Consider the following 18,998-nt stretch of genomic DNA (forward strand, 5'->3'; position numbering starts at 1 on the left):
AGGTATTTCCCTATAACTGACAGGTACTTTACTGTTCTTTACCCAGTATGTCAGCCACCTCCAGAAGTCCTGCATGGTAAACACACTCCAAGCCATAAGAACAACTTTTCCTCTGGGCAGGAAGTGTTCTACAGCTGTGAGCCTGGCTATGATCTCAGTGGGGCTGCTTCTCTGCACTGTACGCCCCAGGGAGACTGGAGCCCGGAAGCTCCCAGATGTGCAGGTGCCTATACTCTCTTCTGGTTTGCAGATCAATCTCTTTGTCCCTTACTTGGCAGTCTTACTCTTGTTTTTTTTTTTTTTCTAGTGAAATCATGTGCTGACTTCCTGGACCAACTTCCTAATGGACATGTGCTCTTTCCACTTAATTTCCACCTTGGGGCAAAAGTGTCCTTCATTTGTGATGAGGGGTGAGTGTGAACTGGAAAAGAGACCAGGGCCACACTGCCAGATGCTGATATGCTGATGCCCTGGGCAATGGGTTTTATCCAAACAGGAGGCTGACTAATGGAGAAAAAGTACTAAAAGAGACTAATATCTCAAACAGTGATTGGGAAGTATGGTAAGAACCAGATGGACCATGAACAGATGCTTAAAAAGGAAAAGTGGTAAATATACTGAACAGCAGAAACATAACAACAGAACTTGAATATTTAGGTGGAACATTAAGTGTTTGGATAAAATGGATAAATAGTAATTTGTAGGCATGAAGAGATACATATTCCAGAGGTTAAGTTCGATATATATATATGTATATGTATATATATATATATATATATATATATATACTCATATATGTGTGTGTATATATATATATATATATATATATACACATATATATGAAAGAAAGTTATTTATAAGACAGATGACATGCAAGGATTGTGTCAGGAAATTTTTTAACCAGTCATTAGTGGCATTTGGAATAGGAACAAAAGAGTAAGCAGAAGTATTTTTAATCTGTAATAATTACATATCATCTAATTAGTATTAGGCTGTGTTGAAAGAGCATGAAGACTGCTGTTCATATTTCAAGTAACATCATTAACTCTTTGTGTGAATCTCAATGATCTTGATGTTATGTTCCAACACCATTGGCAGGTAAAAAGCATGGACAATAGAGCAGTTGTTCTCAGTATATTCCAAGGACTCTTGACAAGCATCAATTACCAGTCACCCAATAAAGGCCCAGAGGCAATTCAGGAGCTACTGGTCTGACAATAAACCAGATGTTTTAGGATGATTGTATTCCAAGGAATCCTGTCTCCTCACTGTTTCTTATTTTTCCTAGATAATTTGGCTTTACTCTTCAGTAATCCAGATATGTCAGAAGTCTCATTCAGGAACATTCCAAATGTATTGGCAAAAGGAACAGTCTCTGATATCTTTCCTCATGTTCTCTGATTTGCTTAAATCAGGAGTTGTTTTCCTCCTGGATTACTGAAAGAGGAAAATGCCACGCTTTGCATTAGAGGACAAAGTTTCTCCTAATGACAAATGGGGTCTTGTTAGAGAGCAATCAGGGTAAGATGGTCTCCTGAAGGTCCAGGACCAGACTAAGGAAATGCCTGTCTATGTTTTTTGTACCTTCTTTAGTTCAGGCAAGTCTGATTACTGAGCTTTGACAGGTGTCATTGCTTTGTCCTCATTGGAAGCAGCAATTTTTTAAAATGTTTTGGTTTCTGAGCCTCTATCAGCTGAGAAACAAAATGGGCTGAGCGTTTTCTTTCATTTGGGATTTAACTTAGGCATTAAATTGTGTTTTAGCAGAAGGGAAGTAGCTGAGATCTGTCAGTGGATGGAAGAGAGAAATGGTGTGCTCATCCAGTCACTACTGCTTTTTGTTCCTTAGGTTCCAGTTAAAGGGAAGCTCAGCCAGTTACTGTATCTTGGTTGGAATGAAAAGCCTTTGGAATAACAGTGTTCCTGTGTGTGAACGTAAGTAGAAAGAATATCTGTTCAGGTCTGCATCTTTCTCCTTGTTTTTTTCATTTTCTTGTTGCATTTTACCATATGAAATTATCTAATGTCTGTCCCTCTGTTTATTTTGTTTTTGATACAAATATTTATTGTTGAAATAGTTACAAAGAATGTTTTTTGGGGAAATAAACCTGAACATCATGGGCTTTGTGTGTCATTCTATAAATATTTATAAACGTACTATGTGCTATAAATGGGAAGAAATGCTTCACAGATGGGGAGAAATTTATGGCCTGAAGCTTTGTCAAATGTTCCCTTTTTCCTTCTCAAAAATGATAGTCACACTTCAGCTTTTTTTATCCTTTCTTCAATCATCAATCCATCATATACACATTCTTTCAACAGATATTTTTTTGAGTAACTACTATGTGCCAACCAGTCTTCTAGATACTAGGAATATGCCTGTAAACAAGACAGACTAGGTCCCTGCTCCAATGTTGTTTATATTCTTGTGCAGGGAGAAAGGCTATATATATATATATGTATGAAGTAAACAAACAAACACATAAATAGACAATTTCAAATAATACTAAGTGTTATTAAGAAAAAAACAGGGTAATGCAAAAAATAGTTGTGTAAATGGGAAAAAGGAATTCCAGAAAAAAATTGTTTCCATTTAAAATAAAATGATTAGGAAGAAAAAGAGAAAATAACATTTGAGCATTGATGAAAATTGATTGATTACCAATGTGCAAAGATAGAGGAAGAACTTTCCATGCAGATGGAGCAGAAACTACAAAGGTCCAAGGCAGAAGTGTTCCTGGCATTTTCTTTGAAAAGCCTGCTCCTGACATTTCTCAGAAGTCAATATGGCTGATGTTCAGTGAGCAAATACGGAAGTATACAAGAGCAATAAAAGAGAATAACTCTATACTCTGTAAGAATTTAGGTTTTCACTCTAAGCAAGATGAAAAGCCATTGGAGTATTATGAGTAGAAAAGTAACATGATCTAACTTTTTTTTTTTTTTGCGGTACGTGGGCCTCTCGCTGTTGTGGCCTCTCCCGTTGCGGAGCACAGGCTCCGGACGCGCAGGCTCAGCGGCCATGGCTCACGGGCCCAGCTGCTCCGCGGCATGTGGGATCTTCCCGTACCGGGGCACAAACCCGTGTCCCCTGCATCGGCAGGCGAACTCTCAACCACTGTGCCACCAGGGAAGCCCCTCTAACTTACTTTTAATGATTTCACTCTGGCTACTCTAGAGAGAGCTGAGTTGAAAGGATGTATCTTAGACTGAGATTCCCCAAAAAACAGTGCCAGAGACAGTTTGAGTTATAATGCTCTACTGGAGGGTATAGTCCCAGGGCAGCAAAGGTGAAGGAAAACAAAAAGGGAGGTGGAGAGGAAAGAAAAGCAGATAAATAAAAGAGATTGTGTTATTGAAGTGGCCATAAGCTTCACAAGAAAGACGGCTGGTTGTTTGGCCATATAGGACATCTCCAGAGAGATTCTGTGGAACCAGAACTGACCATTAGAAGAGAAAGAACGAGCAACTTATCTGCTTGGTCTTTCCTGCCTCTCATCTTCTGTTTATTCCAAGGCTATTAAGTCCTTGGATTTCATGTTGTATTATTTCTCTCCCTGATCAGACTCTGGGGACACTAGAGCCCATGATCTGTTGCCTGGTACTCCACCTAAGCCAGGAAGTGATAGAAGGAGCCAGAGTGGACATGGATCCAGTCACTTTGGCTTCGATTTAGAACTACTGTGACCTCCACTGCAGTGGTACAGCACAGGCTGTGCAGAAGCCCATCTCACCCTTGGGGGTGCTGACACAGCCAGTGTTGTCAGGAAATGAGGTAGCAGTGGTAACAGCACTCTCAATTGAGAAAGCAACTGAAGGCCCAAAAGATACCTGTAGCCAAGAAAATCTGAGGGTAGAGCTGAGGATACAAGCTGGGAGGCTATTGCAAAAATCTAACCAGAGATGTTGGCCCAGGATAACACTGAGAGAAGTGATAAGCAGTATTCAAATTCTGGATATATTCTGAAGGTAGAAATGACAGGATTTGCTGATGGTTTAGATATAGAGTTTAAAATAGAGATTAAGTGAGATCACCCAGAGAGTGAATGGGGCCAGAGAATAGATGCATGGCCTGAACCTTGTAAATTCAACATTAAGATGTTGGAAAGATTAGAAGGAATCAGAAAAGGAGATTAAGAAGAAGCAGCCAGTGTGTTGAGAGAAAAATCAGGAGGATGAGGTATCTTGGAAGACAAGTGGAGAACTTTGTTTAAGGAGATGAGTCTCAGAAACTGCGTTATATTCTTCAGAGAGGTCAAATAATATGAGGACAGAAAATTATCATTGGGTTTAGCGACTTGGAGGTAATGAATGACCTCGATAAAAGCAGTTCAGTAGAGTTGTGGGGGCAAATGCCCGATTGGAATGAGTTCAAGGGATAATGAAGGGGAGGAAGGACAGACCATAGACAACATCTTAGAGGACTTCTAATGTAAAGGGGGTAGAGAAAAGGGACTACAGCTGCAAAGGGAAGTGGGATTAGGGAGCTTTTTCTTTTTTCATGACAGAAATGTAACCTGTTAAATAGAGAAACACTACTAATATATCCAATCTGTACATTTATTTCTTCACTAAATCACCAGGATGTTGCTTCATCTTCTGATTGTAATGACTGAAAGATATATATTTATTTTTTCAAATGAATACTTTGCTTTAATATTATTTGAATATATTGTACTGATTTATATAGTGAAACCATAGTTACATCTTTCATGTTTGAAAGTCAGCTATTTGAAAATCTTAATGTAATTAAGAAACACGAAAGAAAGAAAGAAAGAAAGAAAGAAAGAAAGAAAGAAAGAAAGAAAGAAAGAAAGAAAGAAAGAAAAAAAGAGAGAAAGAAAGGAAGGAAGGAAGGAAGGAAGGAAGGAAGGAAGGAAGGAAGAAAAGAAAGAAAGAAAGAAAGAAAATTACTCCCATGAACTCAAGGGTATACCTAAAATCACTTAATAGAGTGTAAACATTGGTTAAGCTATTCCACCCTTTGACTAGTTAATTTATCCATAATTCTTTCAAGCTGCAGTATCCTCTTCCTAAATACAGATCAGATCAGAAGGGGAAAGGAGCATCTCTAAATACATAACGCTCAAAAGAAGAAATGTGTGTTTCTTCAATGATAAAAACAAACTGTAAAACCTATAAGTATCTTAAAAGTCAAAACATTTTTGAGCCTTTGGAGCACGCACTGGAGTATGGAGATGTTTCATTTCACTGTGGCAGCATTTCTGTAACCATTCATTTTGCTTTTGAGAATAACAGCCTCAAGGTATCAAGAAAAGATTAAATCATGGATAGACAAATAGTAAATGTATATATTTGGAATATATTTGGAAAAAATTCTCTAGGATGAAGATCCTTGATGTTAAAAGATGTCACCTATTTTGTGCTTAAAATAGTACTTGCTGTATAGTAGGTGCTCAAAAAAAAGAAAAAAAACCTTGGTGAAATAATGGATAATTTCCTTGTTAAATGGATGTGGTTAAGAAGATTTTTGTTTATTTAAGCCTCAATTATCCAGAAGGCTTAACTCGCTGGAGAGTTCAGGATGCTTAAGTCCCTTTTAGACTTTTATAATAAAAATTGATTTTGATGTAACTTCATTTAGCTGCATCTCAGCAGTGTCCTAATATATTTATATTGTAGTTTGTACTCTCCCTAAGAGTTTAATTGTTGTTGAACTGGCAACACAGTCACAGAATCCCACAATTGTGAAATCGACCCAGATGAAAATTTAAGCATTTTAATGTAACTTTTAGCTCTTTTAGAAATCTTTTGTCCAAATCTGCTGGCTATCCTTAATGGGAACCACACAGGAACTTCTCTGGGAGGCATTTCCTGTGGAAAAGAAATATCTTGCACATGTGACCCCCACCCAGATAGAGGGATGACTTTCAATCTCTTTAGGGAGAGCACCATCCACTGCACAAGTGACAGTCAAGGGAATGAGGTTTGGAGCATCCCTGACCCTCACTGTGAACTTTCTGGTCCTGTTGGTCAGTGCCCACCCCTATATACCCTAAATGGGTTCAGAACACCTGGACCACATCCTTTATATTTCTATAATGAGATATGGTGTTTTCTTGTGAGTTTAACTTTGTCATAAGTGGAAGTGTCGAAATTACATGCCATAGCTAAAACAGATATTTCCAGCAGTGCCAAGATGTTTAACTAGGTAAGATGCTAATCATTCTACTTGCTGGTGGAGTGGTGAGGAGAGTGGGGCAAGAGAAGAATGGAAGCTGGGGTAGAGTGGGGGTGTGGCACCAACCTTGGAATACCACATCATTGGCAGGGGAGCCCTAAGATAGAAGAGCAATCCAGTGAGAAAAGGCTACACATGATGAGAGGCATTTAACCTTTCCTTGATCTTCCTCACCCTCCAACTGGATAGTAGGTATCAGAATCCAGTGAGATTTCTTTAAATGCAGTTGCCTAGGTCCCCAGCCAGGCTTATTGAATGGGCAAATAGAAGCAGTCGCCACCAAAGAGGAGATAGTTGAGTTCAGACTCTATTTCAAATTATGCAGCACACAGTATACCCTCTCATAAAGAAGACCTAGCTTCTTAGAGGAAGCTACTGAATGCTTAGTCTGTTTTGTCCTTGTCCTTGAATATCTGCATCAGAATGAGAAGAATGGTCTATTAGTATCCTAGGGCCGCCATAAACCATGAACTAGGTAGCTTAAAATAACAGAAATTAGTTCTCTCACAGATCTAGGGGCTGGAAGTCTGAAATCAAGGTGTTGTTAGGGCTGCACTCTCTCCTATGGCTCTAAAAGGAGGATCCTTCTTGCAGCTTCTGGTGGCTCCTAGCATTACTTGGCTTGTGGACACATCACTTAAATCCCTGCCTCTGTCTTCACATGGCCTTCTCTCCAATATCTCTGTGTCTCAAATCTCCACTTCCTCTCTCTTAAAAGCACAGGGAGCTCAGCTTGGTGCTCTGTGATGAGGTGGGATGAGGCGCTCTGTGATGCTCTAGATGGGTGGGATGGAGGTTGGGAGGGAGGTGCAAGAGGAAGGGGATATATGTATACGTATAGCTGATTCATTTTGTTGTACATCAGAAACGAACACAACATTGTAAAGCAATTATCCTCCAATAAAAAAAAATAAAAGCAAAAAAATAAAAGGACATCAGCAGTCACTGGAGTTAGGGTTCACTCTGGTAATCCAGGATAATTTCATCTCAAGATCATTACCTTAATTGTATCTGAAATGACCTTTATTCCAAATGAGTTCCCATTCTAATGTTTTAGATGGTTGTATCTTTGCAGGGGACATCATTCACCCACTACAAGTGGTGACTGCTATTTAGTACCAGAGAAACAGCTTATGGTAGGCATCCTGAGACTGAGGTAGGGAGGAATAAGTGAAAAGAGACAGTAAATATGTCTTAATATACGTGAGTATGTTAACACCAGTAAATGAGGATGTAATGGTTAACTTAACTCTAGATAAAGGCACCCTGATAGAAGGCCTGGCATGTGAAACTATTGACTAAAACTTTTGCTCTGAACAGAAAGGCCAAAAAGGTGAATAGTCTTCCAAGCAGTAAAAATTTCCTGATGGGTAAATGCTATTGTAAAGCACCATCCTAAGGTAACTTCAGGGGTTACCTTAGGGGAAGAAACTCTTTTGCCATTATTATGTCTCTGTTTCTGTGATCCCATCTATCAGCTCAGTTGGAGAGAAAGAGGAGATAGGGTGGAAGTCTCTCTGCTTACTTTGATATTTCTGTGGTTTTGGTCTTCAAGTATTGTAAAGCCCCTAAACAGTTTCCATTTACAAAGCCTACAATCCTGACTGATGAGTCTGAGTTTCCAGTTGGGACATCTTTGAATTATGAATGCTTCCTTGGGTATTTTGAAAATATGTTCTCTATCACCTGCTTAGAAAACTTGGTCTCGTCAAGTGCCAAGATATTTAGAGATATGAGTAACCCCTTCCTGGGAGCCAATTTATGTGTATCAAAGAATCTGTGAGATCTGATTTAATTTGTTCAAATTTTGAAGGTGAGGCATCTAAGTTTGCCCAAGATATTTAAATGGAGGGTGGACTTGTAAGTCATCCCTTCTTATTGCCTTGCATTTCTACACCTTGACTAGATATTCATTTCATAGGAATGGCTCTCACAAGAGGAATTGGAGAAAAAATTTCCATTCACTGGAGGTTACACTTGGTGGGTAAAACCATGAAATGAATAAAACAGGGGCACAAGAAAATTATGTGGGTCACAGTGAATTGTGCTTGGCTAACTAAGATAGGAGGAAAATCCCAAATTTAAGGCCTTTGATTTAGGCTGATGGGATGGAAAACCACAAATGACCTTTATTGGGTGATGCTCACTGGTCGTTTTAAAAGCAGGTGCCCTATAGCTACTTGTATGGTTAGTTTCCTCAAAGTGGTCAATTCTGTAGAACAATCAGAAGTATACAGGCTGTTCAGTATGCTGCACTCCAGTCTGAATCTTAAAAACAAATGTAAATTGAACTGTACACCTCATCCCGAATTCTGCTTCTTTTCTGTAGGAAAATCATGTGGAAAACCTCCAGAACCCTTCAATGGCATGGTTTATATAAACACAGATACGCAGTTTGGATCAACAGTTAATTATTCATGTAATAAAGGGTGAGTTGGGAGCACTATCTTTGGAATGTGAGTTGCAGAACAGCAATGCCAACCTTCCACCCAGTCTAAGATATACAAACCAGACTACTGACGTATGTACTTCAAAAAGTAAGCAATAGGACTTTTGGGTAGAGACGGTAGCTTGAACAACATAGGCATTTGACCAAGGAATCTAAAAAAAGAAGGCGCAATGTGTACCTGTATTAAAACTAGGGGAGGGCACCGTGCTTCTGCTGAAGGTAGTACATGCGAAAGATATTCACTGAATAAAAAGGACCAGCTTGCCAAATAAAAGGAAAAATGCTGGTTGAACTATGCAAACATCCTTAACAGGTTAGCGGGTGTATAGCTGATTAGAGGATCCTGGGGCAGGGTTTGGGAGGATAAATATTAAAGGTAACAGCAGCTCTGGGAAATGTAAGTGTTAAAGTGCACACAGAGTGGGGACCTTAAGGGAGTTCTTGCACTTGACTTTTCCCTGGAATGGGGAAACATGCTAGAAGCCATTGCCTCAACTTAGAGGGAGCAATTAAAGAATGTTTACTAATTTTCAGTTGGCACAATAACTTAGAGGGAAAAAAGATATCTATATTAAATCTTCCTGCAAAAACTGTCCCTAGTCATCGGCCCCATGCTATTCTGCCCAAGCTATTATACCTATGATCCAGCAAGTTTAAACTAGGATAAATCAATATTCACCCCTTCTCACTTTGTCTGAGCTTGAGAGACTTAAAAACTTTCCATACAATCTCATCACCAGTCCCTTCTCACCTCCCCTCAGAAATAAGCCTAAAACTCTCTGTGGTGAGCAAGCCAAAACATCATTAAATATAAGGTAAGATACAGCAATTGAAAATAAAAAGACCAATTTGAGAAATCAGAGAAAATATTCCTCTATAAATCAGAGTATTCCAATAAACATGGGAATAAGCTACAAAATAAGATATTAGAAATCTCTCATATGTGTTTATAACATAGAATCTATGAAAGGCATTTATAAGATTTACTGATCTGATATTAGGAAAATTTACCTATGGATAAAACACACAGGAATCTAAAAAGCAGCAATAAGCAGGAGATTGAATCCAGGAAAAAAACAAAGAGATCATTAGAAAATAAGATTAAATTCTCCAGAATTAATCCAGGACAAAACTGGAAATTATACACATATTCACTCACACACAATCTAGATATGAGAAAAACAAAAGAAACCAGAAAAAACTGAAGCATTAATTAGCACATAATGGAAGATAGTTTCTCAGACCAGAATAAAAAAGCCTAGATCGTTTGAATCTTTAAGGCTTACTAAACAAATGCAAGGTTAATGGTAAGAGGCACTGGCCCTACATGAAGGAAATGTATGAAATTCAGATACTGAATAAAAATACTGCAACTATCGAGAGATAAACAGAAAAAGAAGAACTTCATTTTGGCATCAAAAGCCTCTTCCACACACTAAATTACAGAAATTAGTGTTCGAGAGAAAATATTATGCCATAAAATATCTGTGCTCAGCCAAGCTGTCATTTATCTCCAAGGCACAGATATATAGTCTTACATGAGTAAGAACCCAAAACATATGCCAATTAGATATGCTTCCTGAAAAAAGAATAATTCTCACAAAAATATGAGTAAATTTTTGAAAGAAGAAATCAAAGAAATAGTAGTGAGTCACAAAACTATTTAAACAGAGTTAAAGTTGTTATTTTTAGTATGGTTGTGAAACTAAATATAATGGCAGAACTAATTCTTAAAAGAGAACTCATGTATGAAAGGAAGTATAGTAAACTTGATATAAAATAATAGATTTTTATCACAACAACTAGGAAGTTGGTGATGCAGTAAAATAAATAAATATATATATATATGCTTAACTTACATATAGATAAGTACATATTCTTGACATGATAAATAAAGAAGATAGATATTATTCCATGCTAGTATAAAATCAAAATATATAAATTCAAAATCACAATGGCAATCAAAAAAGCACAACCACTTGGTCCATATGACAAAAGAGGGGTAAGAAAAGGAAGAACTAGGAAGCTTTCTATCTCTCTTGCTGGAAACAGCATCAGCAGAGCAAGAATGGAGCTCGTTTTATACAGTACTGAGTTCCAACCCTGGGAATTGTTAAATAAATAAAAGTAAAGAACACTATAAGCAAGATAAAATGTGTAAGTTATTACAGTACGTGTGATGGCTTAAATTCCCCTTTTGAAGAACAATGCCTTCTAAATATAGTCAATAAAAACTTCAAACTACATGATAATTAAAAGACACATTTCTAAAATAAAATAATAGAAAAATTCCATTTATAATTGTATCAAACAATAAAATCCTTAGACATAAATTTAACCAAGGAGACATAAGACTTATACACTGAATACTATAAAACATTGCTGAAAAGAAGTTAAAGAAGACTTAATAAATGGAAATACATTCATATTCTTGGATTGGAAGACTTAGTATTGGTAAGATGAAAATACTGCCCAAAGTGATGATATACAGATTCAAGGCAATACCTACAAAAATCCCAACAGTATTTGGGATTATAGGCGTTCTTTATATATATATTATATATTTATATATATATGTTATAGGCGTTCTTTATATATTCTGTATATTAAACACTTCTCAGATAAATGATTTCCACATATTTTCTTTTATCCTTTTATCTTTCACTCTCTTGATAGTGTCTTTGATGTTGACTGGGGCTGCAGTCATCTGTAGGACTGATGGGGCTGAGAAATCTGAGAATGTTTGGAGGGGGTTGGAGGGCAGATGGGAATCTGTACTTTACAAATGTAGAATTGGTGCTTGTGTCCAATTTAACCAGCTCTTTCTTCTAAAGGTAGCTAAGCCCAGTTGACATCTGGGTTACACGTATATTTTTAGATAAAAAGGCTAGAAGGATTCATAGCAAAATATTAGCTACTACGAGTGGTGCTATCTTGGGTGGTGACATTTTTGATCTTTGGGTTATTCACAACTTCCAAATATGTCTACAATGAATGTATGTTAACTTTTATAAGCCAATAAAATTCAATTTTAAATTTCTTTTTTTTTAAAAAAAAGAGGGCTGCTGAAAATCATATCTGTGAGCTACTTTTAGTAATTTGCAGCCTACTGAATGTCTCCATAGATTCCCTCCACTACTAAATAGTTCAAAGTACATGAACAAATAGGAAAAAATAAAAATGACACCATCCTAGCCCTTGATTCTCCCATCCCTGACCTTACTTAATGGGCTGTCCAGTGCCTCAGCACGCTTCTCCACAGTATGTATGATGCTTATAGGGAAAGGAATCTCATGGCTCTTGAACAACAATTTAGAGTGGTTCTATACAGAAAACTATACAGATTTCTAATGCTCAGGGGAACTGAGTGGGCTCCAGTAAAAGTAATTCACAGAGATGGAAAATCCATCCAGGAAAAATATTACAACATAATCACTACTGCAGCATACTAGTGTCTTACAATATGTTCAAAAATATTCACTGCTTTTTACAGTCATACAGGGGCTGGAACCTGCTTCAGATTTTTACTCCAAAGCTCTAGTTTAGTCATAGTGAGTACATTAAGAGTAGCCTTTATAAGGTCAAAAGTCAGAGGATACCCATGGCCCTGTGCTCCTAAGGCAACATTTAAATGTATGTTGGAGACAGGCGGAAGGAAACACACATGTAGTACAGGGATGATTATCCTCTTTCCTTACTAAAGTGGTTCTCAAAATGTTTGTTTGCAGACATTTTGAAGATTAAATATTTGTTTGCACACTTAAAAGATTTTAGAACACAGCTCATAAAAAACAAGGTAACAATAAGTAAAATTTAATCACTACCTAAATATAAAAGTGACTTACCGTGTCTACCAAAATATTCACTGTCATTGCTCTACCAACGTGGTTCCCACCATCTTTTTGTTACTGTTTTGGGAAGAGCTGGTATACCAGTTAAGATTAGATTAAGTTATAAAAGACAGAAAAAACACAAAATAACAGGAGCTTGAACAAGACAGCAGTTCACTTATCTCTCATGTTAAGAACCATGGCGGCCCAGGGCTCATACAGTGGCTCTAAGATCCACAGAAACTTGGGATCCTTCCATTAAAGAGTCCATCTCAACTCATGGTCCAAACTCCATTTAGCAAAGAGGAAGAACGGAGGAAGGGAACACTTATCCCTGTGAAGACACTTTCCAGACACTCCATTTACATCCCTCCAGCCAGAACATAGTCACACGGCTGTAAGGGAAGCTGAGAAATGAAGCTGTTTTTGAAAGTGGCCAATGGCCCAGTTAAAAATACAGGGTCATGTTAATAATGAAGAAAAGTGGATGCTGGAGATTCCAGTAGTCTCTGCTACAAATGGGTACTGCCCTGATCACATGTCCTAGGTAATCAAAAGACAGATTTCTTAACTGTTGCAGTAACTACCTCACTGTTATGTGACTTTGCATTACACCCATCACTTTTTACTTTATCAAGTTTAGCCCTGCTGTACATTGGAACATATGAATAGCTTGGCTGAGTATCTTTTGTGACATTTCTCACAGTAACAGCATAGAGGTGTAATAAATAAAAAATAAATGATGAAGTTTCAAATTTTGTGACCTACTTAGAATGATTTTATGACACAGTGGGTGAGTACCCCTGCTTTCTACATTTGAAAGGTAAAATGGTTAGCTGTTTCCTCTGACTCTCATTTACTAAGTCTTCAGGGTAAAGCCATCATTCTTTCCTTCACTCAGTAGATATTTTTGAGCACCACATGCTTGAAAGTCTCTAGGCTAGGTGCTAAAGGGTGTATATATTTCAGTAAGGCATCTTCCCTCCTAATCAAGCGCTTATAATTTCTTAGCTGAAAGTACAAATGGATAAAATAATTCTGAGGTACCTTTAAGACAAGTACAGAAGTGTCCCATGATTAATAATGGGAATATTGCAATGAGTTGTGAGGGGACTAGGAATGGAGATGGATTAAAGAGGTACGAATTTTAGCTTGCCCTGAAGAATAAAGACTAATTTGTAGGTGGAGATGGGGTTTCTTTCTTGAGGTCTCTCATGTTTTAATCTGTCCTGTAATTTGTAACATCCTCCTGCTATTGTTTTCTCATGGTGATTTAAGTGGGAAATCTGTGTAGAGTCTAACCATTTTCATCCTTTGCTTCTAGGTATCGACTCATTGGTTCCCCTTCTGCTACTTGTCTCCTCTCAGGCATTGATGTCACTTGGGATAAAAAGGCACCTATTTGTGAGAGTGAGTTGAATTATTTTTTCCCATAATTCCCTCCATTTGATCCTTATTTGTCCCTGGAATTATGAAGAAGGAATTGAATCCTTCTTGCACAGAGTTGTCTCTCAGTTGTTTGAAACTTGGAGTCATGTGCTGCACGGTCCTCCTGGTTTTTCTTCACTTTAGGAGGTAATTTATCTGAAACTATGGACTTAAACTCAGGTAAAATTGCCCCACTTTCCTACTTTGATAATAAACTCTCAGTATAATGATCATTCTCCTTAGTGACTAAACTTAAAAGATACTAAAGAAAATTAATTTTGTCTCTACAACCTCTTAATATCACATTATAAGCCCAGGAAGTAGATTACTCCCTTTCTTATCATTCTTACTCTGAAGCATAAAAGATCTTACAATCCTTAGCAATTTTCCCAAGCCTCGGGTTATTCTGCTCTTTATTCTTCCCTCAAATTCTTCCAAGCTCATGCCCTAGTTGTATTTGTTCTTGATTAGTTGGCCATTCATCTTTTCAGTGGAATATTGTAAAGTGAATCTCCAAAATTTTGAGGAACATAGAAGAATGATTGCAAATTGGTAAAATATTAAGGCTGTGAAGAAATCAGTATCACATGCAGAAGTGATGGCAGTAAAAGTGGGCACAAGCTTCTGGAAGGCTAATGAGCAATATATACTAAAACCTTAAATGCAAATACCCTTTGACCTAGCAATTCCATTTCCCAGAATTTATCCCAAGAAAATAATCATCATGGACTTTTCCCGTGATTTTCATCCAAAGACACTCAATGCAACCATATTTATGGTAGTGGAAAATGTTAGAAATCATGGTTTGTAAATAGCTGATGGAAGACATAAGGCTTATTAAAAATGGTTATGATAAGTTTTTAAGAAAGGTAAAAAGTATACCATGAAAAATTAGAGATAGAGATGCCACATCCAAGTAGCAATAGATAGTATATTTATATATCTACATCCCGGAATATTATTCAGCCACCAAATATACCATAGAAAATATAACCATAGACACACATGCACGTGCACACACATATCTGAAACAATATACATTAAACTATTAAGAATATTTATTTTTGGACCTTATCATTTTTTGTTTGTCCACATTTTATAAATTTCCTACAATGAATATGTTCATTGTATTCACAGGTATTCCTCCAAAACTTACTGTCTTTTTCCCATTGGGTTATTTTCCCTCCATAAAATAACATTGGCTTTTAGATATCCAAAGACATAAATGAGAAACTATAAAAGGTGCCTTCTTTACTTGCCAAAAAATATTAAATTCTCTGAAAAAAATTCAACTTAGCAAGGTATTATCATTTACTATATACAATTTTCAAGGTCTGGCACCTTTTGTAGGAGGTTATCTTTAATGAAAAATGTTTCCACTTCTACTATATTTATAGGTCAATAAACATTTAACTGAGTCAATATTGGTCATGTGTGTACATGTGAACGTATGAATAGTCAATTATGCCAGTATGTTTTAAATTACTATGTTGTGATAGAACATAGTAGTTATTTAGCCTTTTATTACCCCAAATCTGTGATTATTTCCTCATGTCTTATCTTCTATATTTTCTTTTCAACCTTTTTTTGAAATATATTAGACATATAGCTTTGTGTAAATTTAAGATGTACATTCATATATTGTAATATGATTGCCATCATAGGAATAATTATCACCTCCATCACAGTACGTAATTATTCTTTATTTTTAGTAGTTGGAATAATTAGTTTCTAGTCTCTCAGCAAGTTTTATGATTATAGTACAATGTTGTCGTCTATATTCATTGATCTGTGCATCTCTAGGGCATATTTTCTACTTGTTGTAAGTTTATACTCTTAGACAACATCCATCCTGTCCTCCCATCCCCAGGTAACCACCATTTTATTCTGTTTTTAAAACTTGGCTTTTTTACATTCCACATGTAAGTGGTATCATACAGTTCTTGTCTTCCTCTGTCTGACATCTCATTTAGCATAACATGCTAAAATTCCATTCATGTTGTCACAAATCTCACTTAGCATAATGCGCTAAAAGTCCATCCATGTTGTCACAAATGGTAGGATGTCCATCTTTTAATATTTCATTGTATATGTACCACATTTTCTTTACCCATTCAGCTGTTGATGGACACTTAGGTTGTTTCTATATCTTTGCTGTTGTAACTAATGCCATCATGAACATGGGAGTGCATACACCTTTTTGAGTTAGTGTTTTTATTTTCTTTGGATAAATACTCAGAGGTGGAATTCCTGGATCTGTTTTAAGATTTTTTAGGAACCTCCATATGTTTTCCATAGTGGCCACACCAATTTACATTCCTACCACCTTTGTACAAGTGTTCCCTTTTCTCCACATCCTCACCACCACTAGTCATCTCTTGTCTTCTTGATGACAACCATTCTAACAGATGTGAGGTGATATCCCATTGTGGTTTTAATCTGCATTTCCCTGATGATTAGTGATGTTGACCATCTTTTTATGCACCTGTTGACCATTTGTATGTCTTCTTTTGAAAATTGTTTAGTTGTGCCCATTTTTCAATCAGATTTTTTGTTTTTTGTTATTGAGTTGTATGAATTCTTTATATATTAAACCCCTTATCCAATATATGGTTTGCAAAAATTCCCCCCCTTTTTAATTTTTAATTCTGTAAGTTTCCTTTTAATTTTGCTAATTGTTTCTTTTGCTGCACAAAAGCTTTTAAGTTTTAAGTTTGATGATTTTTCCATTTGTTGTTTGTGCTTTTGTTGGTATTGTATTGAAAAAGTCATTGCCATGACTAATGTTAAGAGCCTCTTCCCTACACTTCCTTCTAAGAGTCTTATAATATCAGGTCTTATATTTAAATTTTTGATCCTCTTCAAGATACTTTTTGTGAGTGATATAATATAGGGATCCAGTTTCATTGCTCTGCATGTATTCATCCAGTTTTCCCAGCACCAATTGCTGAAGAGACTATCCTTTTCCCATTGTATGCTCTTGCCTCCCTTATCAAATATTCATTGACTGTATAAGCAGGGGATTAATTCTGGGCTCTCTATTCTGTTCCACTGGTCTATGTGTTTATTTTTGTACTAGTACTGTACTGTTTTTTATTATTGTAGTTTTGTAGTGTAGTTTGAAATCAGGAATTGTAATACCTCCAGTTTTGTTCTTTTTCATCAGTATTGCTTTGGCTCTTCAAAGTCTTCTGTGGTTACATATACATTTTAAGATTCTTTTTCTATTTCTGTGAAGAGTGCCATTGGTATTTTTATGTGGATTGCATTAAATCTATATATGGGTTTGAAAAATATAGACATTTTAACAATATTAATTCTTTTGACCCATGAACATGGGGTATCTTTCCATTAGTTTGTGTCTTGTTCTATTTGTTTCAGCAAAGTCTTGTGAGTTTTGTTGTGCAGATCTTTCAGTTCCTTGGTTAAATTTATTCCTAAGTATTTTATTCTTTTTCATGCTATTGTGAATGGAAAAGTTTTTATTCTTATTCAAATGTTTCATCCTTTGTGTATAAAAATGCAACTGATTTATCTATATTGATTTTGTATCTTGCAACTTTACTGAAATAATTGATTAGTTCCAACAGTGTTTGGGTTGAGCATTTCAGATTTTCTATATACAGAATCATATCATCTGCAAGTAGCAACAGTTTTACTTCTTCCATCCTGATTTGGATGCCTTTTATTTCCCTATCTTGCATATTCACTCTAGCTAGGACTTCCAGTATTATACTGAATAAGAGTTGTAAGAGTGCGCATCCTTGTATTGTTCCTGATCTTAGGAGAAAAGCTTCCAAGTTTTTCTCCATTTTGTATAATGTTAGCTGTGGATTTGTTATGGCTGACCTTTATTATGTTAAGATATATTCCTCTATACCCAATCTGCCAAGACTTTTTATCATGGAAGGATGTCATTTTGTCAAATGCTTTTTCTGCATGTATTGACATGATCACGTAAGTTTTTATCTTTAATTTTATTAATGTGATGTATTAAATTTATTGATTTGTATATGTTGAACTATCCTTGCATCTCCCAGGGGTAAATCCCACTTGGTTGTGGTGTATAATCCATTTTATGTGTTCTTGAATTTGTTTTGCTAATTTTTTGTTGAGAATTTTTGGACCTATATTTATCAGAGATATTGGTCTATAGCTTTCTTTTCTTGTGTTGTCCCTGTCTGACTTTGTTACCAAAGTAATCTAATGCTGGCCTCATAGAATGAATTTGGAAGCATTCACGCCTCTTTAATTTTTTGGAAGAATCTGAGGAAAATTGGTATTAATTATTCTTTAAATTTTGGTAGAATTCACCAGTGAATCCATCTGGCCCTAGGGTTTTCTATGTTGGGAGGTTTTCGATTACTGATCCAAATTTTGCTCATTATCGGTCTGTGCAGATTTTCTATTTCTTCCTGATTCAGTCTTGGTAGGTTTTGTGTTTCTAGAAATTTATTTTTTCTAGGTTATCTAATTTGTTGGCATATAATTTTTCATAATAGTCTCTTATAGTCCTATGTATTTCTGTAGTATCAGTTGTAATATCTTCTTTTTAATTTTATCTATTTGAGTTTTCTTTTTTTCATAGTTAGCCTGGCTAAAGGTTTGCCAATTTTGTTTATCTTTTTGTAGAGCCAGGCTTTAGTTTCATTGATCCTTTCTATTGTTTATCTGGTGTCTATTTCATTTACTTCTGCAGAGATCTTTATTATGTCCTTCTTTCTGCTAACTCTGGGCTTAATTTGTTCTTCTTTTTTTTTAATTCTTCAAGGTGTAAAGTTAAGTTGACTGAGAACTTTCTAATTTCTTAGTATATGCGTTTATCACTGTAAACGTTCCTCTCAGAATTGCTTTGCTGCATTCCATAAGATTTGATTTGTCGTATTTCCATTTTCATTTGTTTTGAGACAATTTTCTAATTCCCTTTTGATTTCTTCTTTAACCCATTGGTTGTTCAGAAGTGTATTTTTCAGTTTCCACATATTTGTAGATTTTCCAGCTTTCCTCTTGTTGTTGATTTCTAGTTTTATACAATTGTGGTCAGAAAAGATAATTGGTGTCATTTCAGTCTCCTTAAATTTGCTAAGAT

The 18,998-nt window shown here is 36.2% G+C and overlaps 1 protein-coding gene across 1 annotated transcript in view; it reads left to right on the forward strand.

Annotated features, from left to right (window-relative positions):
- The window catches only part of LOC101324585 (complement receptor type 1), a 110,897-nt gene that overhangs the window by 65,092 nt on the left and 26,807 nt on the right, over positions 1 to 18,998 (forward strand). The window contains exons 14-18 of the mRNA XM_073802654.1: positions 47 to 223; positions 308 to 410; positions 1,850 to 1,935; positions 8,532 to 8,631; positions 13,806 to 13,891. Of these exons, the coding sequence (XP_073658755.1) occupies positions 47 to 223; positions 308 to 410; positions 1,850 to 1,935; positions 8,532 to 8,631; positions 13,806 to 13,891 (552 nt within the window). The remainder of the gene's footprint in view (positions 1 to 46; positions 224 to 307; positions 411 to 1,849; positions 1,936 to 8,531; positions 8,632 to 13,805; positions 13,892 to 18,998) is intronic.

The sequence above is a fragment of the Tursiops truncatus genome, chromosome 1, assembly GCF_011762595.2.
Source record: "Tursiops truncatus isolate mTurTru1 chromosome 1, mTurTru1.mat.Y, whole genome shotgun sequence".
Taxonomy (NCBI): domain Eukaryota; kingdom Metazoa; phylum Chordata; class Mammalia; order Artiodactyla; family Delphinidae; genus Tursiops; species Tursiops truncatus.